At 40.7% G+C, this 25,678-nt stretch overlaps 1 protein-coding gene across 4 annotated transcripts in view; it reads right to left on the bottom strand.

Moving 5' to 3' along the window:
- TRPC5 (transient receptor potential cation channel subfamily C member 5) overlaps nucleotides 1-25,678 on the bottom strand; it is a 364,801-nt gene that overhangs the window by 249,669 nt on the left and 89,454 nt on the right. For 2 of the 4 annotated variants that reach the window (XM_081042360.1, XM_081042359.1), the window contains one exon: nucleotides 3,879-4,277. The exons of 1 other annotated variant lie outside the window; for it this stretch is intronic. In XM_081042360.1, coding sequence (XP_080898486.1) covers nucleotides 3,879-4,256 — 378 coding nt within the window. In that variant the 5' untranslated portion in view covers nucleotides 4,257-4,277. Of the gene's footprint in view, nucleotides 1-3,878; nucleotides 4,278-25,678 lie in introns of those variants that run through there. One more of the 4 variants, XM_081042362.1, reaches the window with a different exon arrangement.

The raw sequence follows: 25,678 nt of genomic DNA, 5'->3' as shown, positions 1-25,678 counted from the left end.
TGTTTACTCCTGCAGGGATCCGCCCAGATAGGTGGGACCAGGGGCGGGGTGAGTTGTGAGAGGTGGCCCAGCGCAATGGTGGCGACCACCACCACAGCCAGTCCTGCTTCCACAGGTCCCTCCCCTTTGCCGGAATTAGTTGAGCTGTGAATCTGTGTCTGCGGTCCACAGTTCTCAGAGCAGTAAATATTCTGTTCTTTGATCTGACACTGCTACTTTATCGCTTCTAGCACCGGGCAGGTGGGTGCGGGGCGAGCTCTGGGAGGGTAGGAATGGGGCGGGTAGTATCCGTGCCTAAGGCTTCCGTTCTCCGCTCGGCAGTGAGGGCTTTAACCACCGATTTCAGCCCTCTTCCCGCAGTCTTTTCTCCGAGGTCTTTGCCGTGAGCGTTTGGTTCAGCCGTTTTATATGCTGCCCCCTCAGCCCTGTGGGCCTTAAGCGGAGCCCTAGCAGTCCGAGTCCTTCCCTCTCCCGCAGCTGCGGTAGTTCCGGGAGCAGCGAGCTCGGAGCACTGAGCTAGGTCTTCGTCCTGCGCCTGCGCGGCTCCATCTCTGCACTTCTCCTCTCCCTCCTCCCCTGCTTGCGCAATTCACCCACCTGGAGGTGAATTCAGTAGTGGGCCTCTTCGTCTTACCTGTCTGCTGTGCAGGGAGTTCTTTGTCAAGTTATTGTTGTCCGATTCATTGTAAATTCCAGGGGAGCGCTACAGAGGCTCACCTCACGCCACCATTTTTTCCCCTTCTCTCCTGTCTTGTTCTTTTGTTGTTTTGGGCTTATATACCACATATCAGTGAAATCATATGGTTTTCTGCTTTTTCTGTCTGACTTATTTCACTTAGCATTATACTCTCAAGATCCATCCATGTTGTCAGAAATGTTCCTATATCATCTTTTCTTACCACCGAATAGTATTCCATTGTGTATATATACCACAACTTCTTTATCCATTCATCTATCGGACGTTTTGTTTGTTTCCATGTCTTGGCCACCGTAAACAAAGCTGCAATGAACATTGGAGCACACGTGTCTTTATGTATAAATGTTTTCAGAATTTTTGGGTAGATACCCAGGAGATGGATTGGTGGGTCATATCGTAATTCTATTCATAATTTTTTCAGGAACCTCCACACTGCCTTCCACTGGCTCTGACATTTATTGTGATCTTGGACAAGTGACTTAACCATCCTGTGACTCAATTTTTCTCATTGGTAGATTGGGGATGGTAATAATGCTAATTGGTAGAATGGGGATGGTAATGCTACCTAATAGAGTTTTGGGAGGATTAAATGAGTAAGTTGTATAAGATGCTTAGTTCAATGCTGGTTGCATACTATTCATTTATAAAATAAATATTTATCGAGTGCTTGTGATGTTGCAGGCATTTTCCCAGTGCTAGGATATAGCAGTGAAGAAGAGAGACAAGGTCCCTTCTCTTTTGGCTCTGTTAAATGCTGATGGGGAAGAAGGGGATTCAGGCCCCTTACTCAAGGGACCTTTAATCTAGTATTTTCCTTTCTGCTCTATTGATTCTAATTCTTAGTCTGCAAGTTGTCACTTAGCTTAGTTTCATTCCTTTTTAACTAGGCAAGCATTAAAGCAATGGATTCCCTTTAAACACAGATTTGGTCATATACCATGAGATTTGATGTTGAGTGTTTTCATTACCAATGTTTTCCAAACACTTTGCAATTTTGGTTTTGATTTGTAGTATTTCTACTTTTTAATATATTACAGTATTCTGTTTTTGATGACTCTGTATTTTCTTTGTCCCTGCTATGTGTCCAGTGCTATGCTCCAAAGGAAGGGAGACAATGAAGAGACTTATTTGACTTGAAAGCTTTAGAAGGGACTAGGAGAGACAGGACTAGAAAAGACTGTTAATGAAGTGTATTGAGTGTTAGGCTTCATGGGTTGGTTTCTTCTAATGAGGAGACACTGTATTGAAAAGAAGGACAATAATGATTGGATTGTTACACTATTTTGGGAATTATTAGCGTGTGTCATTGTTCAGAATGTCTTGAGAGGAAGAAGGATGCTAGAGGCAGAGAGTCCAGTTAGAAGATTTTCATGTCAGTCTAGGACATTTGTTCTCAAATCTCAGTGTGCATAAATATCCCCAGGAGGGCTTGTTAAGAAAGAGGACTTACAAATGGCAAATAGACATATGAAAAAATGCTCAACATCACTAATCATCAGAGAAATACAAATAAAAACCACAATGAGCTATCACTTCACCCCAGTCAGAATGGCTATCACCAACAAGACAAATAGCAACAAGTGTTGGAGAGGCTGTGGAGAAAAAGGAACCCTCATACACTGTTGGTGGGAATGCAGACTGGTGCAGCTGCTATGGAAGGCAGTGTGGAGGTTCCTCAAGAAATTACGAATAGAATTACCATACGACCCAGCAATCGCTCTCCTGGGTATCTACCCAAAAAATTTGAAAGCATTTCTCTATAGAGACACGTGTACTCGAATGTTCATTGAAGCTTTGTTTACGGTGGCCAAGACATGGAAACAACCAAAATGTCCTTCGATAGACGAATGGATAAAGAAGTTGTGGTATATATACACAATGGAATACTATTCTGCGTTAAGGAAAGATGATATAGGAACATTTGTGACAACATGGATGGATCTTGAGAGTATAATGCTAAGCGAAATAAGTCAGACAGAAAAAGCAGAGAACCCTATGATTTCACTGATATGTGGTATATAAACCAAAAACAAGACAAACAAATGAGAAACAAAAACTCATAGACACAGACAATAGTGTAGTGGTTACCAGAGGGTAAGGGGGGTGGGGGTGGGAGATGAGGGTAAGGGGGATCAAATATATGGTGATGGAAGGAGAACTGACTCTGGGTGTTGAACACACAATGGGATTTATAGTTGATGTAATACAGAATTGTACACCTGAAATTATGTAATTTCATTAACAATTGTCACCCCAATAAATAAATTAAAAAAAAAAGACACAGCTTGCTGGGTCCCACCCCCAGAGTTTCTGATTCAGTCTGTGGTAGGGCCTGAAAATTTGCATTTGCATTTCTAGCAAGTTCCTCTGGTGATAGTAATGCTGCTGGTCTAGGGACTACATTTTGAGAACCACTCATCCTGGAAAGAGATGATGAGAACCAGAGGCAGAGTAGTGGGAGCTGGCATAGAAAGGAAAATATGTAAAATATATTGGGAAAGAAGAAACCACAGAGCTTGGGATTAGATATGGAGGAAAGGGAGATGAAAGACTCAAAGATGACTCCAGAGTATGAAACCTAGGTATCTCAGAGGATAGGGGAGTCACCAAGGCAAAAACCAAAACATCTAGGAGTGGAATGCAGTCATGTGCTAGCTACTAGAAAAATATGTGAGTACCTGTACCTATTCTGCATCTGCATTGTGGCACTCTGTTGAAAGGCCTCCTGTCCTTCTTCAGGAGAGAGGCTGGTGAGAAGGATTTCTCCTCTCCTTTCTGAGAATGTATCATTTGAGTAGAGGAAGAAAATGAAGATAGAGAATAGAGGGTAGGGAGGGTAGGAGGAACTTGGATATTCTGGAAATGGAAAGCCTTTTGGGTTGTTAAGTATTGAATTAATGAATGTATATATGAATATATATTCATTAATGTATATTAATTAATGAATATATATTCATATATATATGCAAATACTAACAAAGAAAAGGAAAATGAGGAAAACTCAGCATGGGCCATGTAGGGGGGTTCCAAGATACCACCAGAGAACCTGTTTCTGAGAGTAAACTGTTGCCACAACAGGGCTTCTCAACTCTAGCCTACCTAACGTTTCCAGTTCCAAGTCTTCTGAACCTGCTGCCCTACTGTCCTTGGCTATTTCCCAGCACATAGGGACTTCTCTTACCTGCTTCTCTCCACTGGGCCGCCTATAGCTGAGCAGAAGCTCCACAGCACCCACTACCTCCTTTTGGATGGCGTAGAGCAAGGCATCACCTACGTACACGTTGTGCTTCAGCAGTAGGTCCATGATCTCCAAGTTCTCATTCTCAATAGCAATGAGCAGAGCACTCCGGCCCAAAGGATCCATGCAGTTGATGTTGACATTGTAGTAGATCTCAGCCTCCTGTAGGGCCTGCTTCACAGTGGCGTAGTCCCCCTTCTCTACAGCATTGAGGAAGGCTTTCTCCTCTGCAGAGAGCTCTGTTTCAGCCCTCACAATTTGCAGGGGAATGCGGTCTCTGTATGGTGAGTAGTTGACCTTTTTGTAGTATAGTTGGGCCATGGTTGATATAAATTTAGAAACCTGAGTGAGGAGAGAGAGGGAGACCAAAGACATTCTTAGGTACCTGAAGGTCTCAAATGGCCAGTTATGGAGGCAGACTGAATAAGGGATTGGAAAATCCCAAAGTCTTTTAATGTCATAATCTTTTCCTTCTTGCAAAGGAGTATAGCTGAAAAAAACCCAAGCATTTGGGTCAGAAAGACCTGGGTTCAAATCTTGGCTCTACCAGCTCTGTGACCTTGGATAAGTTACTCAAGGCAAGCCCTCCGTGTTTCAGTTTATTAAGGTTATCAATATTAGCAATACTTATAGCAGTTATCATTAATGACTGCTCACTGTGTTCCAGGACCTGTGCTCAAGAATGATTTTCGCCTCATAAACCATTGCAAGAGTTAAGTAAGATAACACATTATTAAACCAACTGGCTCAGGGTAAACCTCCTGAGACATGGCACAGTCTAGTAATAGTTCCTTCCTTCCCTTCTGCTGCCTGAAAATACTCGTGATAATTCTTCTGATTGGTGATGCAAAGTTGGAGCTCATCTTTAGCCAATTTCCCTTGTGCTCTGGGATTATGGGCTTGTGTTGATTTTCAGGATTACATTTGCAGCTGCCCCAGATGCAAATCCTGGATTGCAATCTCATTTTAGTGCTACCTGAAACCCCACTTCATGATGCTGCTCACTGGGGAAAGGGTATTGGTTCCAATAGGCCAACACCAGCTGTAAAAGAAAAACATGCACCCATTCTACCCAATCATGATTTTTTTCCCCTCCACCATTCCAAACCAAGGAGCTGACAGATCTGAGAATCTGATTCAAATCTGAGAAGTGAATGGTCTGTTTTACATGTATCATATCTAAATCCAGGAAATGGTAATGTAATAAAGGGCCTCTTGTCTCATCTCGATATAAGAGAGATGAAGACATTAAGCTCCCACAAACATTTGCCTCACTCTTCCAGGTAATTACATCCCTGTCATGGCAGAGAGAGAAGCATATATTATACCAAATGATGTTTGCAATTTATGTGCTTGTGATCTTCTGGGAAGTTAGCATTTGAAGGTGAATGTTACCTCTTGCCCTGAATAGGCCTAAATGACAAATCTCAGGAGAGCAAGGTGCTGTTTGGCTGTCTTGAGAAGCACTGATATTTTCCGGTGCTACTTTCAAGTAACTCAGCAGTGACTAAAGGAAAGTAGTACTTAGAATATACATTTGTCACTACACAGCAAATTACTTTAATAATACTAAATGTAGACTGCCCCCCTGTCCCCATTATAAACAAAAAGGGAGGAGGAGGAAGAGACATTGTGATTTCCTGGAAAGAGACTCAACAACCCAACTCAGTTTATATTTATTTAATCAATGTGAACATGGTAGAAGCCTTCTGCATCCCTAGCACTATACTAGTCAATTTTGGAGGCTATGAAATAACAGATCTCTGCTTTCATCATTTCTCACTGGGACCATTTCACAGCCTTAGAATTTATCTTCCTGACTCCATTCTCTCTCCTTCCATATTGTCTATGACACCATCCCCAAATTATCTCATGAAACATAAACCTGATCCCGTTTTACTCCTCCTTGGTTAATTTCCTGCTGTTTATGTGATAAAATTAACACTCCCGTCTGAGGTCTACTAGGTCTTGGCTTGTTTTTACCTCTACAACTTCATCTTAAGCCACTGTCTCGCCCTCATCCACTGTTTTCTTCTTTATTTAACTTTCTTTTAAATTATAGTTGACATACAATATTATATTAGTTTTAGGTGTACAACATAGTGATCAGTCATTTATATAACTTATGAAGTGATCACCCCAATAAGTCTTGTACCCATCTGACACCATACATAGTTATTACAATATTATTGACTATATTCCCTATGTTGTATTTTACATCCCTGTGACTATTCTTTAGCCTAGTGGAACTTATTTCAATTCTTCCAACATGCCAAGCTTTTTTCCACCTTAAGACCTTTGATCACCACCTAGAACACTCTTTTCTAGCTGTTTTTCATCTTTCCAACCTCAATAACAGTCACTCACTGGCTCAGCACAACCCTCACTAACTACCCTCTATAAAGTAGTTTCTTCATAGTCTTCTCTCCATTGTACTATTTTCCTTCTTCATGATTACATAATTTTTAGTTATGTATTTCTGTCTTACTGGGTAATTATTTGTATGTCCAATTAGCCATAAATCTTAAGTTCAGAGATTGCATCTGGCCTGTTTCTCTAGCACCTGTACCTAACCAATTTCCTGGCACACCCTGGATTCTTGATACAGATTTGATGAATGAATGAGTAAATACTCCATGATATTTTCTTGTCTCTCTCCATCCCACCTTAAGTTCAAACCATACTGAGCCATGTTCTCTGAATTGCCGTTTTATGACCATTTGCACATGGCTTCATCCTACTCTTTCTACTTAACAAAATCCTTCTTTACTTCAGTATCTTGGTTATAGTTCCCCTTCTCTATGAAGCCTTCTCCCAATACCCACAGAAAGTTAGCCAATCTTCCTCTGAGTTTGCCATGAACACTTGGATCACAATTTTCCAATGTCACCCAACTGCATGTTTGTCTTCCTGCCACTAGGATACGAGTACCTTGATTCCTATCTTCCGAGCACTCACACAGCGTCTGCCACAAAATGGATGCCCAACAAATGGATATGTTTATCTAATGAGCAAATACAATCTAGCTGAGGAGGATTTGCAAGGTTATGGAATGAAGTGCTAAATTATGTGGTACTGATTTGAAGCTTTTGGATTTCAGAAAGGGCACAGAGAGGGCTGGAGGCCTGAGAGAAGGTTTAATGGAAGAGACAGCTCTTAATTCAGTCCTTGGAGGATGAATTAAATGTAAAATTGTGTGGGTAGTCCAGGCACTGCAGAGTGCAAGAACAAAGGTGGTGAGATTGACCATGGCCTAGTTGGGAGACAGTGGTGGGGGGCATATTTTCCAGGCTATAATAAAATACAGGGATTAGAGGTGAGCTAAAATTCCAAGTTAATAGCTCATAACCTCAGTTTCCTCATCTGAAAAAATCATCTTAAACGTTTGCTGTCCATTTGCCACTTAATAGTCTACCATGGAAAGAAAGGCTGAGTATCTTTTCAGATGGTGTCACTGGTGGTGCTGGGCTAAGCATTATTGCTCTAAGAAGATCTGTGTCCACTTGAGTAAGGCACTGCTATGTGGGAAACTAAAGACAAATGTATCCCAGGGAAAGGTGGGAATGGAGAGAACTAACTTAGTCTGTGCTCTATTATGTTTCAGCCACTGGGCCAGGAGCTGGTGCAATAAAAAAAAAAGTATTATAGTTTTGAATATATAATGTCTCAGGTACTGTGCCAGGTACTGCAGCAATACTATTACTACTACTGCTTCAAATAGTAATGATAATGAAAGCAACAAGGAGTACCATTTGTTAAATTCTCACTGTGTGCCATATGCATGGGTTATAGTATTGAAGAGAGAGGACAGTAAAATCATGGTGATTTGCGACTGGAAGTAAGTATAATTGAATGATATATAGTCAATTCAGAGTCCAGTTTTACTTTTAATCTCTTGCATTTGAAGTTAATCTGGCCTGTTACATTTCCAGTGGGTTGTGTTATGAGAAGCTTCATAGTATTCCCTTGTAGAGAAAAATATCTTTTCCAGAGGTTTGTCTGAGATTGTACTATGAGAGTCACTCCTTTGCTTTAGGTTACTGCATCTCCAAAAAGTAACTCTGGAAGGAATAATAAATCACATGGCTGAACAGATAGTAGCAACTTAATGAGGAAACTTGCTGTGGCCTTGGGAGTACAACAGCCTTGGAAGTACAGAGATGTGTGTCTAGGACACGGAAAATATGATAGAGGACAAAAGGTAGTCGTGGTATCCAGCCTTGGAAATCTCTTTTATGTAACCATGCCCACCTCTACACTATCCATTGAATGATGTAAAATGGGTTCCCTGGATTGCCAGTCTACATGTAGGCTTATATAGATCTCCAGTGACTTGCATAGTGCTCTGCCCTCTTCCAATCTCCACAGCCAGAGCCATTTGACCCTCATAGCTTTAGCTTCAGTCTCACTCCGGGCTCTGAGACCAATCCACTATCTATATTGTTGCTGTTAGTCCTCTTCTTCCATTATTCTGGGATAATTAACTAATAATAGAATTTCTGCAATCTCTTGAGGATATATTATTGGGAAGTTCCTTTCCCATCACCCTTTATCTTTATACTTGGCAGATTGCATTCATCGGCCATTAACCTAAGGCAAGAGATGAGGTTGGCTTTCCCTTCACTACACACTGGCCTTGAGGTGTACTCTTAACTGAACAAAATGAAACCAGCCAGCACTTAATACCATTTTACAAGTGAACCCCACTTCCAATATAGTCCCCCAAGGATGAAAGATTAGAAATGGTCAAACTGGCTGCCTCAGGGGGCTTATCATTTTCTTTCATTTTTGTACTTCTATTTTCTATAATGGGATCTGTGACATTTCTGGGCTTAAATGATGTGATTTAAAGAGCAAGATCAATTAGCTGGGCAGAAGGTCAGGAACAAAGTGGTCTTACCAAATCCTAGCCCATATCACTGCACAGCTCAAGACTTTGTGAGGAGAAAAGCCTTGCTTTCCACCTAACTAAAAACAAAAAAAAAAGTGTCTTTGGAGGGACATGGTATCTGTGCGTGGCTTGCATCCTGTGCCATGAGGATTGAGCTTGAATGGCAAAACCCTTGTAACCTCTCATCCTTATCCAAGCTTATCTTTCCACTTGTCCATCTATTCAGAGCTCTTTAAGGCAAGTAGATTTAATCTGATAAACTTGTACAATTTCAAGTGTGAATGGCAGATAATAAATACATTTAATTAATATATACCAGACACTATGATAGAAACTGGTTACAGTGGCTAGTGATTTAAAGCAATACATTTTCTAGGGAAAAAAATTACATTAAAACAGGAAACTTGGATATCCAATTCAAAGAGTAACTAGAGATGGCAGAGTACATGAATGCTGCACTTGCCTCCTCCCATGACAATATTAAAATTACAACTAAATTATAGAACAATCAACCTGGAGAACCATCTGAAGTCTAGCTGAACATAAGGCCTATAACTAAGAATATAAAAAAGAATCCACATTGAAACTGTAGGAGAGGCAGAGACGCAGAACAGGCCGGCCCAACATCTGCAAGTGGTGGTTGAGAATCTCAGCTGTGGATGTCCCCCGTGGAGGAGCAAGGGACCACAGACCCTTGCTGGCTCCCCAGCCTGTAGTACTGGTGCTGGGAAGAGGAGCCCGCATAGCATCTGACTGTGAAAAACAGTGGGGATTCTGTTGAAGTGAGATGGAAGGCTGAGGCACCACATGTCCTCTTACAAGGCCCGCATACAGACTAATTCACTCACAGGATCTCACGCTGGGCTCTGACTGAGGGACCGTGACTCAGAAGGCACCAAACATACAGGGAGAGACTGAGTTGTATGATTTCATGGCAAGGACTGGAGAGAAAACTGCTGTTTTCATTGTATAGAATCCACCTCCCATGTAGCCAGTGGGCATGCATCGTCATTCCTGTGTGGAACCCTCCACTACATGGCCAAATCTGAATCTGCGCTGACCTGGTGAACTCTACTTGCTACAACCACTACTTCCAGCCTGGTGACTCCCTAGGACCCCACTCCACTCAACTCATGCAATTCCAGAGACACTTGGAGAGCAGCCAGTCCCACCAGCATCACACTCTTTCTTGGACAACTCTCAGGGGTCCATGGATGCCAGACAGGTAGCGGCTGACCTTGATGTGCTCTGAGACTTTTGCTGAATAACTCCAGGTTCAGCACTGGCACCAAACCAGAGTCTACATTAACCTGGTGACCACCACTTGTCCCCAACCCTGGTAAGTCCTTGAGACACTGCTTCACTCAGGTCTTATACCACACAATGTTTTATTAGTGGTTGAGCCTTATGGGAGCCATGTGCAACAGCAGGACTCGGGGTCTCCTGGACTTTTTGTAGAGCTACCCCAGGCCCAACACTGGTGGTAGCCATCCTTGGCTCACAGTGTGGCCTCTCCCACACATCTCCTGGTTCAACCACAGATTGCTTTGTAGGTCTTACCAAGAAGTCCCTGGCCAGTCACAGGCAGTAATTTACCTGGGCCTGCACCAGAGGCCCTGTCAAGAGGCTGTGGAACCAACATACCTGGAGGTCGGCATCACACCACAGCAGTGCACCATCCAATTAGCCCCACAAGTGAAATACAGAAAGGGTGGTCTTGACAGGAACCAGAACCTGTGGGTGTGAATTCCACTCCATAGGATAAGCCCCCTCCACAGTACCCCATAAGTTGTGGATATGGTCAATCCCCAATCCATTGAGCCTGAGGGTCAAACCAAACCCACTGATATGCCAAAATCAATCAAGGCTCAATTAAAAGAGGAAGGAACACACAACCCACACAACACTCCTGCCCCACCTAGTGCAGGTGACCAATGAGACTGCCACTGGGTCCCACAGGGACCCTACTGTATAAGGCCACCCAGCCAAAACTGGGAGATCTACAAAATACATAGAAAAGGACACAGAGAGGCAGCCAAAATGAGAAAACAAAGAAATATGTCCCAAATGAGAGAACAGGAGAAAACTCCAGAAAAAGAGCTGAGCAAAATGAAGGCAAGCTGACTACCAGATACAGAATTCAAAACAATCATAAAGATGCTCAGTGACGTAGGGGTAAAATAGACAAACTCAGGAAGAACTTCAGCAATGAAATAGTAAGCATAAAAACAGACATAGAAACCATAAAAAAGAACCAGTCAAAAATGTAGCATACAAAAACTGAAATGAAGAATGGACTAAAAAGAATCACCATCAGACTACATGAAACAGAGGATTGAATCAGCTGTTTAGAAGACAAGGTACCAGACAATACCCAACTGGGAAAGAAAAAAGAAAAAAAGTTAAAAAAAGAAATTAGGAGAGTTTAAGGAAACTCTGGGACAACATGAAGCATAACAAACTTTGTATCATAGGGATACCAGAAGGAGAAGAGAAAACTCAAGAGATTGAGAACCCATTTAAAGAAATAATGAATATAAAATTTTCTAACCTGGTGAAGGAAATAGAAAAATAAGTCCAGGGATGATATAAACAAGTTGAACCCAAAAAGACCCACACCAAGACACATTATAATTAAAATGGCAAATGTTAAAGAAAAAAAATCTTAAAAGCAGTGAAAGACCATCAACTAGTTACTTACAGGGGAGCTCCCATAAAATTCTCAGCTGATTTCTCAACAGAAAGTTTGCAGACAAGGAGGAATTAGCACAGAATATTCAAAGTGATGAAAAGCAAGGCCCTACAGTCAAGACTACTCTACCCAGCAAGGCTATCATTTAAAATCAAAGGACAGGTAAAAAGCTTTCCAGACAGCAAAACACTAAAGGAGCTCATCACAACCAAACCAATATTACAAGAAATATTAAAGGGATTTCTTTTAGATGAAGAAGAAGGGGGTGGGGGGAGACCATAAAGATGAGTAATAAAGCAGCAATAACTATGGATCTATCAATAATCAATTTAAATGTAAGTGGATTACATATTCCAATCAAAAACACCGTGTAACTAAACAAATAGGAAAATAAGACCCATACATATGCTGTCTACAAGAGAACGACTTCAGATCGAAAGACACTGGCTGAAATTAAAGGGATGGAAAAAGATATTTCATGCAAATGGAAACAAACAGACAAAAACCTGGGGCAGAAATAGTTATATCAGACAAAACAGACTTTAAAACAAAGGCCATAATGAGACACAAAGAAAGGCATTACATAATGATAAAGGGATTGATTGAACAAGACTATATAATCCTAGTAAACATCTATGCACCCAACAAAGAAGCACCTAAATATATAAAGCAAATATTGCTGCACATAAAAAGTGAGATTATCAGTAATACAATCATAGTAATGCAATCAAAGTAGGGGACTTTAACACCCCACTGATATGAATGGACAGAAAAATCAGTAAGGAAACATTGGCCTTAAAGGACATACTAGACCAGATGGAATTTAGTGATATTTTTAGAGAATTCCACCGCAAAGTAGTACAATATGCATTCTTTTCAAGTGCACTTGGAATATTTTCAAAGATAGATCACGTGTTAGGCCACAAAACATGTCTCAATAAATTCAAGAAGATTGAAATCATATCAAGTGTCCTCTCTGACCACAATGGTCTGAAACCAGAAATCGATTACAAAGAAACCCTAAAAAACACACAAACATGGAGGCTAAATAACATGCTACTGAATAATGAATGGGTTCACAATGAGATAAAGGAAGAAATCCAAAGATACTTAGAGACAAATGGAAATGAAAACAAAACAACCCAAAACTATGGGACAAAGAGAAAGCAGTCCGAAGAGGGAAATTCATAGTAACACAGGCCTACCTAAAGACAAAATAAAAACCTCAAATAATCAATCTAATCTTACACCTAAGGGAACTAGAAAAAGAAAAGCAAACACAGCCCAAAGTGAGTAGAGGGGAGGCAAGAAGAAAGCTCAAGAGGAAATTGACGAAATAGAGGCTAAAAAAAAAAAATCAATACAAAAGATCAATGAAACCAAGTGCTAGCTATTTGAAGAGACAAACAGAAATGCGACGTCATCAAAATGGTGGGGTGAGGTGAGTCTCTGGAAATCTCCCCTGGAATTTACAACAAATTAAAAAACTATAACTCCACAAAGGACTCCTTGCACAGCAGACAGGCAAGATGAAAAGTCTCACTACTGAATTCACCTAAAGGTGGGCAAATTGCGCAAACAGGGGAGGAAGGAAGGAGAAGTGCAGAGACAGAGCCACACGGGCACAGGACAAAGACCTAGCTCAGTGCTCTGACCTTGTTGCATCCCGGAATTACCGCAGCTGCGGGAGAGGACAAACTCAGACTGCTAGGGCTCCATTTATGGCCCACAGGGCTCAGAGGACAGCATATAACATGGCTGAACACGATGCTCACGGCAGAGACTTCGGAGTAAAGACTGAGGGAAGAAGGATAAAAACGGTGGTTTAAGCCCTCACTGCCATAGAAAACAGAAGCTTTAGGCACTGAGACTAGCCGCCCCCGTCCCTACCCTCCCAGAGCTCGCCCCGTCCCCACCTGCCCTTTGCTATAAGCAGAACAGTAGCAGTGTCAGATAAAAAGAACAGAATATTTGCAGTACTGAGAACTGTGGTCCGCAGACACAGATTCAAAGCCCAACTAGTTCTGGCAAAGTGGAGGTAGTTGTGGAAGCAGGACTGGCTGTGGTGGTGGTCACCACCACTACTCTGAGCCAATTCTCACAACTCACCCTGCCCCTGTCTCCACCTATCTGGGAGGATCCCTGCAGGAGTAAACAGAACTGCTGAAACACATGGGCTCTGAATCTGGTGCAGGAAGAACTTTGGAACTTCAAAAGTTCTCCACATCCCCACAGGGACGTGGTGCCCTATGACCCAGGCAAACTATTAACAGAGGAGAAGCCCGCCTTCCAGGGAATTCCCCCATTGTGTAAGAAGCTGGAATACTGCAGAGAAAACATAACACTACAGTGTGAGAGAAAAAAAGGCTTCAGTCGCAGAGAAAATAAAACATCCTATCAACACGTATTGGAAAACAAAAGAAAGACCTCTTTCTATCAACCTGTTGCAGAACCCACTCCTCTAGATGTCTAGGAAGAGAAACAATAAATCATTAATTGCTATGAATAATCAAGGCAACAAGACAGCTCAGAGCGAAAGTCTCCAGAAAATGAAATTAAAGATATGGAAATATGTGGAGTGACGTCACAGGAATGGCGGCAGTGGGGCACACTTTTTGAGTTCTCCTCTGCATCTCATCACAAACAGGAGAACTATAACTCATCAAAGGACTCTCTCCTCATCACTCAGAACAGCTAAGAGACTCGTGCCATGATTGCTTGAAGGTGGGCAAATTGGGCGAGCAGGAGAAGACAGAAGGGAACAGAGTGGAGATATGGCCCACAGTTGCTGCTGTGGGGATGTGGCCTGCATCTGCAGCAGTGGAAACGTGGCCGGCATCCACAGCTGCAGAGACGCAGGGGATCCCAGGAGAGAACAGACAATACAAAAGCCAGGAGGTGGGCTCTTTCCCTGTGTCCCACAACTGATCTTTCCCGCCAAGGGGGCAGCCAGTTGGGCCTTAGGTCAGCCAAAGGACACAAACCCCATACATGGCCCCTCCCCCTGCTCTTCCAATCCTAGCCCCACCCTTCCAGAGATTCAAACTGGCCCCTGAACTGAGGAGTAGTGTCAGATTACAGGGGAGCCTTAGTGCTCAGGCTCTGGGAAGACCGGCGTGCAGCTCTGAACCAGGGAAGAGGTTGGGAAGAGTGTGATTTTTGCTGGACCAGGAGAGAAGAGACTCCTCCACTGCCAGTCACCACCTTTTCTGGCCTGAGGAAAGAGTGTGACACAGGTGGGCTGGGAGAGAGAAGACCCCGCCATTCCCAGCCCCCACCCTTTCCAGACTGCCTAGGGTAGGGCAATTACAACTGCGGAGACACACCCAGGGATCAGTAGTAGGTGGCAGATGCAGCTCTGAGCTTTCAGCAGCTCAGAAATCTCCCGTCCGCCACACACACACACACACACACACACACACACACACACACACATGGAAGAAGAGCCCTAAGACTCAGGAGAACTGGTCACAGGCCTGGTGGTGCTACTCTCAGTGCTCATATATGCAGGCAAGGGCACAAACTACACTGACTTTGTAGAAACTAACATCCAGACCCCTCAGCCCCAGATATCTAAATCTGTAGTCCTAAAGACACTCTGGGCACCAGGTGAAGGGCTCAGCCTGCACTATACACAGAGGACTCTTTGGTACAGAAGAGGACAACCTGGAGATTACTTGGTGGGCTTAAGCCAAGACTGGCATTGCTTTTTTTTTTTCTCTTTTTTTTGGTTTTGTTTTGTCTTTATATCTTTGATATTGTTGCCTCAGCTGAGTGTGGGTTATCAGTTGTATTTACATGGGAATGTATTTGATTTTTTCTTTGTTGTTGTTGTTGTTGTTATGCTTGGTAATTCGCTTTGTTCTGAAATTGCCCTACACCAGGGCCCAGCTTAAGAGGCACAAGATTGAACACACCCAGAGGCCAACTCCAGACCAAACCAGCGTACTACTGGGTTTGACACACCCAGAGGGAATTCTCTACAGGCACAAGAGCCCATAGAGGACAAACCACATTTAAGTGGTCAACCCTATTGGAACAGAACACCCTGCAGTGGGCAGAGCCAAGTCTCACAATTAGTCAGCCTAAGATTTAACCCAAATACTCACAAGCGAAAAGCAATTAAAGATCTTCTTTAACAGGACAACATACACAACACAAGAGTCACATTTGGAGCACAAGCAGAGGAGAAGAACGAAGTAGTGCAAGTCAAATATAAAGGACACATACCACATAAGATGACTCAGCAAGAACTAAGAACTCTAGGGGACCTACCTAATACATCTAAGCAAACACAGAGAGTCATCCAGAATAGGGAAACAAAGAAACATGTCCCAAATAAAAGAACAGAAGAAACCTACAAAAATGGAACCAAATGAAACAGAGGTGACCAACCTATCAGAGACAGAGTTCAGAACACTGGTGATAAGAATGTTTAACGAGCTTAGAGAAGACATAAAGAAGGATGTAGAAATCATAACGAACAACCAGTTAGAACTAAAGAACACAATTATTGAAATTAAGAACTCACTTGAAGGAATTACCAGCAGGTTAGATGAAGCAGAGGATCGGATCAGCGACTTAGAAGACAAGTTAGCAGAGATCACCCAAACAGAACAACAGGAAGAAAAAAGAATAAAAAACAATGAAGATGGTTTAAGAGACCTCTGGGATAACATCAAGCGCAAGAACACGTGCATCATAGGAATACCAGAAGGTGAAGAGAGTAAGCAAAGGATCAAAAACATATTTGAAGTAATAATATCCGAAAACTTCCCTAACCTGATGAAGGAAACCAACATACAAGCCCAGGAAGTGCAGAGAGTTCCAACCAGGATAAATCTGAACAGGCCCACACCAAAACACATTTTAGTTAAAATGGGACAGGTTAAAGAAAAGAGAGAATTCTAAAAGCAGCAAGAAAAAGACAGAGGCTTACATACAACGGAACTCCCATGAGACTATCAAATGACTTTTCTACAGAAACATTGAAGGCCAGAAAGGAGTGGCAGGAGATACTCAAAGTGTTGGAAAACAAAGGCCTACGACCTAGATTGCTTTATCCAGCAAGGCTATCATTTAAAGTTGATGGAGAGATAAAGAGCTTCCCAGAAAAGAATAAGCTAAAGGAATTTATTACCACCAAGCCAGCACTGCAATAAATACTAAAAGGACTTCTGTAAATAGAAGAAAGATGAAAACAATCTAACTACAAATTTAAAAATGGCAATAACTATGTAGCTATCAATAATCACTTTAAATGTAAATGGATTAAATGCTCCAATCAAGAGACATAGGGTGGCTGAGTGGATAAGAAAGCAAGATTCTTGTATATGCTGTATACAAGAGACTCATCTCAGATCAAAAGACACACACAGGCTGAAAGTGAAGGGTTAGGGTAAGATATTTCATGCAAATGGAAATGAGAAAAAAGCTGGAGTTGCAATACTTATATCTGACAAAATAGACTTTAAAGTGAAGAATATATTAAAAGACAAAGATGAGCACTATATAAGAGAAAGACAAGTACCACATGATCTCACTTATATGCGGAATCTAAAGAAAAGAATATGTGTATGAACTAATCAGAAACAGTTTTGGGGACACAAAAAACCGAGAGTTGTTAGATGGCCGGGGGGGGGGGTTGGGGATGGGGGGAAGTGTGAAGGGATTGGGGGGCGGCTGGTGACCACAGGATGGCCTCAGGTTTTTTTGAGAATTACTTTGGGGAACTTATTCAATAGTGTTTGGGGATTTTGTTGGGTGTCCGATGGACATGTGTCCTGTTTGGGAGACCCCCTCAGGGATGCTGTGGATGCCTGGTCATGGCATTGTACACCAGAGGCTGGACATTAATGAATGCCAACTATAATTTTATGTGTATAATGTGATGGCTCGGTGTGAGGTCGGGGTGGTGGTGGATGGGGGGAGGGGGGTTCACGGTGTGAGGGATGTAAAAATAAAATAAAATAAAATAAAACTAAAAAAAATAAAAATAAAAAAATAAAAATAAAAAAATAAAAAAAAATTTAAAAAGGTATCTAGATTTTAAAGGAAACTGTAAAACCATCTTTTTTCATAGATAGTATGATCTTGCATAAAGAAATTCAAAAGGTATCTGTACATGAAAAATGATTACAAGTAATAAAATCAGCCAGTTTGCAGGATATACGATCAATACACAAATCAATTGTATTTCTATGTTAGCAATGACCATTCAGAATATGAAATTAAGAAAGCAATTCCACTTATAATAGCATCAAAAAGAATAAAATATCAGAGGTGCCAAAAAAATGTATAGAAGTGGACACTTTGGTCAACATTGCTCAAGGAGTATTTCACCATAATCAGAAGTGTCTGGACGCTGATGGTAACCACTTTGAGCACCTCTTGTAACTTGCCTGACTTGCATGCATCTTTTGTTATCGGTATATATTGAGTACTACAATTTAAGTACAGTTTTCCTTTCTTAAAATGTGTATACATTTTTTGGCACCTTCTGTATTTAGGAATAAATTTAACAAAACCTCAAGAAGCATACACTACAAAATGTCCCTGAAAGAAGTTAAAGATCTAAATAAAAGGAAATATATCACATTCGTAGATTAGAAAACTTAATATTGTTAAGGTGACAATGGTGCCCCAATTTATCTACAGATCCAGTGCATTGCCTACCAGATCCCAGTGGGTTTTTTGTAGAAATTAACAAACATCCTAAAATTCATGTGGAATTTCAAGGACCCAGAATACCCCAAAACATCTTGAAAAAGAACAAAGGTTGAAGCCTCACGTTTTTCTATTTTAAAACTTACTACAAGTCAAAAATAATCAATCAAAAAAGTATGGTACTGAAAAAGGATGGACATATAAATTAATAGAATACAATTAATTGAAAGTCCAGAAATAAAACATTGTGTCTATGGAAAACTGAGTTTTGGCAAGGGTATCAAGAGCATTCAATATGGCTAGAATAGTTGTTTTCAATAAATGGTGCTGGGACAGTGGGACAGCTACAAGCAAAATTTTAAAAATTATCTCATAATGAATCAAAGACCTAAATGTAAGAGCTAAAACTGTAAAACTCTTAGAATAAAAAAATAGGGGTAAATCTACACAGCCTCAGATTTGGCAAAAGATTGTTGTACAAGTAGCATCAGAAAAAATAGATGAATTAGACTCGGTCAAAATTGAAAACTTCCATATTTCAAAGGATGGTACCAAGGAAGTAAAAAGATAACCCACAGAATGGAAGAAAATGTTTACAAATCATATATCTGATAAGGATTTTGTATCTAGAATATGTAGAAGCCATGACCCAACAATAAAAAGACAAATAGCACATTGTGTTTCCCTGAAAATAAGACCTAGCTGGACAATCATAATATAATATTATATACTTAATATATATTATAATTCACATATTATAATATATAATATTATTGTATTATATTATATTATATTTTATATTATATTATAGACCTGGTCTTATTTTACTATATTAATTTTATTAATATTAATTTTTGCTCCAAAGAACGCATTAGAGCTGATTGTCTGGCTAGGTCTTATTTTCGGGGAAACATGGTAATTAAAAATGGATAAATGACTTGAATAGACATTTCTCCAAATAAGATATACAAATGGACAATAAGCACATGAATAGATGCTCAGTGTAATTCGTCATCAGACAAATGCAAATCAAAACAGCAATGAAATACCACTTCACACTCACTATGATGGCTATAATCAAAAAATCAGGTAATAACAAGTATTGATGAGGATGTAGAAAAATCAGAACCTTCATATACTGCTGTTGGGAATGTAAAATGGAGCACCCACTTTGGAAAACAGTCTGACAATTCTTCAGATCATTAAAAAATAGTTAAGTGATCCAGGAATTTCATTCCTAGGTATAGACTCAAGGGAAATGAAAACATGTTCATACAAAAACATGTACATGAATGTTCAAAGCAGCATTATTCACCATAGCTAAAAGGTGGAATTCACCTACATGTCCATCTACTGCTTAGGGGATAAACAAAATATAGTTATATCCATACTATAAATATTACCATATTTTGCCATGTATAATGTGCACTTTTCTGCCCAAATTTGTGAGGGAAAAATAAAGATGCACATTATACATGGGTAGTACTAATTCTGTATCTATACAAATGTTTTCAATTCTTTTATTTATGCAAATGAGTTAAAATTGTAACTCTGGAAATCAATAACGATATCCATATGCAAAATAATACCCTGGAATATGATAATCAGTTTTGTTGAACTTATGATGAATTTGCAACAACGAAGAGCTCTTGGCATTCTATGATGACTAAATATTGTAAATGGTTTTTTTTAATATTTTATTGGGGATGGGAAACAGCACTTTATTGGAGAACAGTGTGTACTTCCAGGACTTTTTTCCAAGTCAAGTTGTTGTCCTTTCAGTCTTAGTTGTGGAGGGTGCAGCTCAGGTCCAGGTCCAGTTGCCATTGCTAGTTGCAGGGGGTGCAGCCCACCATCCCTTGCAGGAGTCGAACCGGCAACCTTGTGGTTGAGAGGACACACTCCAACCAACTGAGCTTTTCAGGAGCTCAGCACCAGCTCAGCTCAAGGTGCCTTGTTCAATTTTAGTTACAGGGGCTGCTACCCACCATCCCTTGCAGGAGTCGAGGAATCAAACTGGCAACCTTGTGGTTGAGAGCCCACTGGCCCATGTGGGAATCGAACTGGCAGCCTTCGGAGTTAGGAGCATGGAGCTCTAATCGCCTGAGCCACTGGGCCAGCCCAGTAAATTTTTTACTAGTACATAAAATTTCTTGTACCTTGTATCTGTTCTTGAGTTTTGTAATTATTTGTTATATAAAATTTCTTGTACCATAATATGTTAAAAATAAATGCTAAAATTCCTTTATAATACAAAAGAACAAGTACCTAAATGTAAACAAATAAAAATTTGAGTTAAAAAATTAAAATGAAAGATTTTTATCCCTGAAAGTTTGGGCCAAAAATGTGGGTGCACATTATTTATGGGAAAACATTATACATGGCAAAATACAGTATTTGGTCATAAAAGAAATGAAGTACTGATACATGCAACAACATGGATGAACCTTGAAAACATTATGCTAAGTGAAATAACTCAGTCAAAAAAGACCACATAATATATAATTCCATTTTGATGAAATGTTCAGAAAAGCCAAATCTATAGAGCCAGAAAGTAGATTAGTGGTTGCTTAGGGCCGAGAGACATGGGGAACTTGGCAGATGATAGCTAAAGGATATATGGTTCCTTTTTTGAGGTAAAGAAAATGTTCTAAAATTTTCTCTAGTGATAGTTGCACATATCTGTGAATATACTAAAAAACAATGACTTGAATACATTAAGTGGGTGATTTGTATACATACCATATATGAATTATATCTCAATAAAGCTGTTTTAAGATACAAGTTAAATGGATTCATTAAAGATATAGAAAAGAACCAAATTAAACATCTAGAGATGAGAAGTACAGTATCTGAGGTGAGTAGTAAACCATATGAGATTAATGGTGAAAAAAAGAGAGATTAGATGATGAAGAAGAAAAAAATTGTTAATGTGAATACAAAGCAATAAAACTATCCAAAATGAGGCACAGAGATACCCAAGAAAACAAAACAGAGCATCAGTGAACTGTAGGACAATTTCTTGGGGGTCATCATATGTGTAATTGGAGTTCCTACAGGAAAAGAAAGAAAGGGGATGACAAAGTATTTAAAAAATAATGTCTGAAATATTTTCTCAAATTTGATTAAACATGTATACATAGAGTTCTAAGAACCTCAACTACAAGGAAAATAAAGGTAATTATGCCAAGACACATCTTAATAAAATTGTTCAAAATTATTGATAAAGAGAAAATTGTAAAAGTTGTCAGAGAAAAAGAAAACTTAAGTTCAGAGGCACAAAGAAAGTTTATAACAGATTTCTCCTCAGAAACAATGCAAGCTAGAGGAACGTGGGGAAGCATCTTTAACATAGTGAAAGAAAAAAATACAGTTAAATTCTACACCCAGAAATATCTTTCAAAACCAAGGTGAAATAGTCTTTTCAAACCACAAAATCTGAAATAATTCATCACCAGAAGACCCACACCATGAGATATATTAAAGTCTCCTTTTGGAGATGGTGGTAGACAGAGTGGGGTAGAATGACAGCTTACAGAAAGTCGTGGAAACTTTTTGATATGATGGATATGTTAATTATCTTGATTGTGGTGATGGTTTCATATGTGAATACATATGTCAAAACTAAGCAAGTTTTACACCTTAAATATGTGAAGTTTATTGCATTTTAACTGTACTTAAATACAGCTGTTAAAAATAATTTGAAGATACACATTTTAAAAATTGCATTCCCTCATTGAAGCAAATTCGTGTAGGGCATAATTTACAGTTTCTTTGCTGTCAAAGGAATTTGTTTGACAAGAGTGGCTTCATAGAAATTGCAGCAGTGAGGTGGGCTTCTTGAGTTCTCCCCTGGAAGTTACCACAAACTGAACATCTGTAACTTATCAAAGGATTCTCTGCTCATTACACAGAACAGCTAAAAGACTTACAGGAGGATTACCTGAAGGTGGGCAAACCAGGTGAGCGGGGAAAGAGGAAAGGGAGAAATGTGGAGTCCCAGCCTGCATCCGCCGCTGCTGAGACACGGGGCCCCAGGATGCAGACCAGAGATCACAACAGCCAGTCAGTGGGCTCCCTCCCTGAGCCCCACAGTTCTGCCGAGAGATCAGCATAGAGGACTACAGTGCCCAGTGTTTGAGGAAGAAACCTCAGCTGAGAACTGCAGATGGGCTCTCTTGGACAGACAGAAAGCAAACTCCATACCTGGGCTGCTTGCCCCACTCTCCCACAGCAATTCTACCCCGCCCTTCCAGAGTCTTAAACTAGTCTTTGAAAAGAGGAGTAGTGTCAGATTACAGAGGAGTGGCAGCCCTCAAGAATTGGAAAAAACCTGTTTGCAGGTGTGACCTAGGGAAGAGGCTGGGATGAGTGCAAAACTGCTTGGCTGGCTAGGGAGACAAAGAAAACTGCCTACCCAGCCACCACCTTTTTTGGAATGCTTCCGGCAGGGAAATTACAGCTGCTAAGACACACATAGGGGTCAGCAGTGGGTGGCAGAGGTAGCCCTGGACTTTCAGCAGCTCAGAAATCTGCACCCTCCACACACCCTGATGGAAGAAGTGCCCTAAGACCCAGGAGACCTATGGACAGGGAAGAAACCCACCTTCTGTTAGCTGCTTGTGGTGCTCTCAGCACACGTTTATGCAGGCGAGAACAGAAACTGCATTGACTTTGTAAAAACTACCCACTACACCCCATAGCCTTACACATCTAGAACTTCATTGACAGGGTCATTCTGGGCACCAAGTGGCTTGCTCTGCCTCGACAAGAAGCAGAGGAGATTGTGTAAAGCAGAGGACAACCTGGCAATAGCTTGGTGGGCTTAAGCCAAGACAGGTTCTGTCTTTTTGTTTATTATATTTGAATAAATATTCGATTTTCTCTCTCCTTTTTTTTTTTCTTGCTCTACTTTTCCTCCTCATTTTTTTTGTGTTAAATTTTTTGGGGGTGGTATTGCTATTTTTTGTTTTGCTTCTTTAGTATTTTTTTGTATTTTTGATATTTTTGTTTCTGTTGAGTGTTGTTTATCAGTTGTTTTTACATGGGAGTGTATTTGGGTTTTGTTGTTGTTGTTATTGTGCTTGTTGATTTGTTTTGTTCTGAAATTGTCCTGCACCAGAGCCCAGCCCAAGAGGCACAGGAGTCAACATACCCAGTGGCCAACTCCAGACCAACCAGAGTTTTGCTGGGTTTGACCTACAAAAGACACATCCAGAGGGAATTCTCTACAGCCACAAGACCCCATAGGGGCCAATCCTCATCTGAGGGGTCAACCCTCACGCAGCAGTTCATATACTGCAGGCATAGCCAATTCTCACAGCCAGTCAGCCTTGAAGTTAATTCCCCCTACTAACAAGCCAAAAGCAATTAAAGCTCAACTTCAACAGAATACATACAACACGAGGGACAACTCTGTAACTCAAGCACAGGAAAATAGGGAGACTGTGCAATTCAAATATAAAAGACACATACACATAAGTTCACCATGCAAAGACTAAGAGACCTAAGGGATCTACCTAATACATTGAAACAAACACAGACAGTCTGCCAGAATGAGGAAACAAAGAAACATGTCCCAAATAAAAGAACAGAAGAAACCTCAAGAATTAGAACTAAATGGAATAAAGGTAACCAACCTATCTGAGACAGAGTTTAGAACACTGATAACAAGAATGTTTAAGGAACTTAGTGAGAACATAAAGGATAGAGAAATCATAAAAAACAACCAGTTAGAACTAAAGAATACAATAACTGAAATAAAGAACACACTCAAAGGAATTACAGGAGGTTAGATGAAGCAGAGGATTGAATCAGTAATTTAGAAGACAAGGTAGCAGACATCGCACAAGGAGAACAACAAAAAGAAAAAAAGAATAAAAAACAATGAGAGAAAACGTCATAGGAATGGAGGCAGTGGGGCACACTTTCTGAGTTCTCTTCCAGATCTTATTACAAACAGGACATATAACCCATCAAAGAACTATTTGCTCATCACGCAGAACAGCTAAGAGACTCGTGGAACGATTACTTGAAGGTGCGCAAATTGCGCAAGCAGGGGAAGAAGGAAGGGAGCGGAGTGGAAACGCGCGGTCCCGAGGTGGAATCGTGGGTGGCAGCGGCGGCGACAGTGGAGGTAATGCTGCTGGCACCCACAGCTCCAGAGACACATGGGACCCCAGGGCGGAACAGAGAACACAAAAGCCAGGAGAGCCCAGATTAAGAGGCACAAGATTCAACATATCCAGAGGCCAACTCCAGCCGAAACCAGAGTACTACCATGTTTGACCTACAAGTCACACACCCAGAGGGAATTCTCTGCAGGCACAAGAGCCCATAGAGGCCAAACCACATTTAAGTGGTCAATTCTCATGCAGCAGAACACCCTGCAGTGGGCAGAGCCAAGTCTCACAACTAGTCAGCCTAAGAGTTAACCCCACCTACTCACAAGCAAAAAGCAATTAAAGATCTCCTATAACAGTACAATATACACAACACAAGAGTCACCTTTGGAGCACAAGCAGAGGAGAAGAACGAAGTAGTGCAAGTCAAATATAAAGGACACCTACTACATAAGATAACCCAGCAAGAACTAAGAACTCTAGGGGATCTACATAATACATTAAATCAAACACAGAAAGTCATCCAGAATGGGGAAACAAAGAAACATGTCCCAATTAAAGAACAGAAAAAACCTCCACAACTGGAACCAAAGGAAGCAGAGGAAACCAACCTATCAGAGACAGAGTTCAGAACACTGGTGATAAGAATGTTTAACGAGCTTAGAGAAGACATAAAGAAGGATGTAGAAATCATAACGAACAACCAGTTAGAACTAAAGAACACAATTATTGAAATTAAGAACTCACTTGAAGGAATTACCAGCAGGTTAGATGAAGCAGAGGATCGGATCAGCGACTTAGAAGACAAGTTAGCAGAGATCACCCAAACAGAACAACAGGAAGAAAAAAGAATAAAAAACAATGAAGATGGTTTAAGAGACCTCTGGGATAACATCAAGCGCAAGAACACGTGCATCATAGGAATACCAGAAGGTGAAGAGAGAAAGCAAAGGATCCAAAACATATTTGAAGTAATAATGTCCGAAAACTTCCCTAACCTGATGAAGGAAACCAACATACAAGCCCAGGAAGTGCAGAGAGTTCCAACCAGGATAAACCCAAACAGGTCCACACCAAGACACATTATAGATAAAATGGCAAAGCTTAAAGAAAAAGAGAGAATCCTAAAAGCAGCAAGAGAAAGACACAGGGTTACACACAAGGGAACTGCATAAGACTATCAATTGACTTTTCCACAGAAACATTCAAGGCCAGGAAGGAGTGGCAGGAGATCCTCAAAGTGATGAAAAACAAAGGCCTACAACCTAGATTGCTTTATCCAGCAAGGCTATCATTTAAAGTTGATGGAGAGATAAAGAGCTTCCCAGAAAAGAATAAGCTGAAGAAATTTATTACCACCAAGACAGCATTG

This window comes from Rhinolophus hipposideros, assembly GCF_964194185.1.
Source record: "Rhinolophus hipposideros genome assembly, chromosome: X".
Classification (NCBI taxonomy): domain Eukaryota; kingdom Metazoa; phylum Chordata; class Mammalia; order Chiroptera; family Rhinolophidae; genus Rhinolophus; species Rhinolophus hipposideros.
This window is presented reverse-complemented; position numbering and strand designations above follow the sequence as displayed.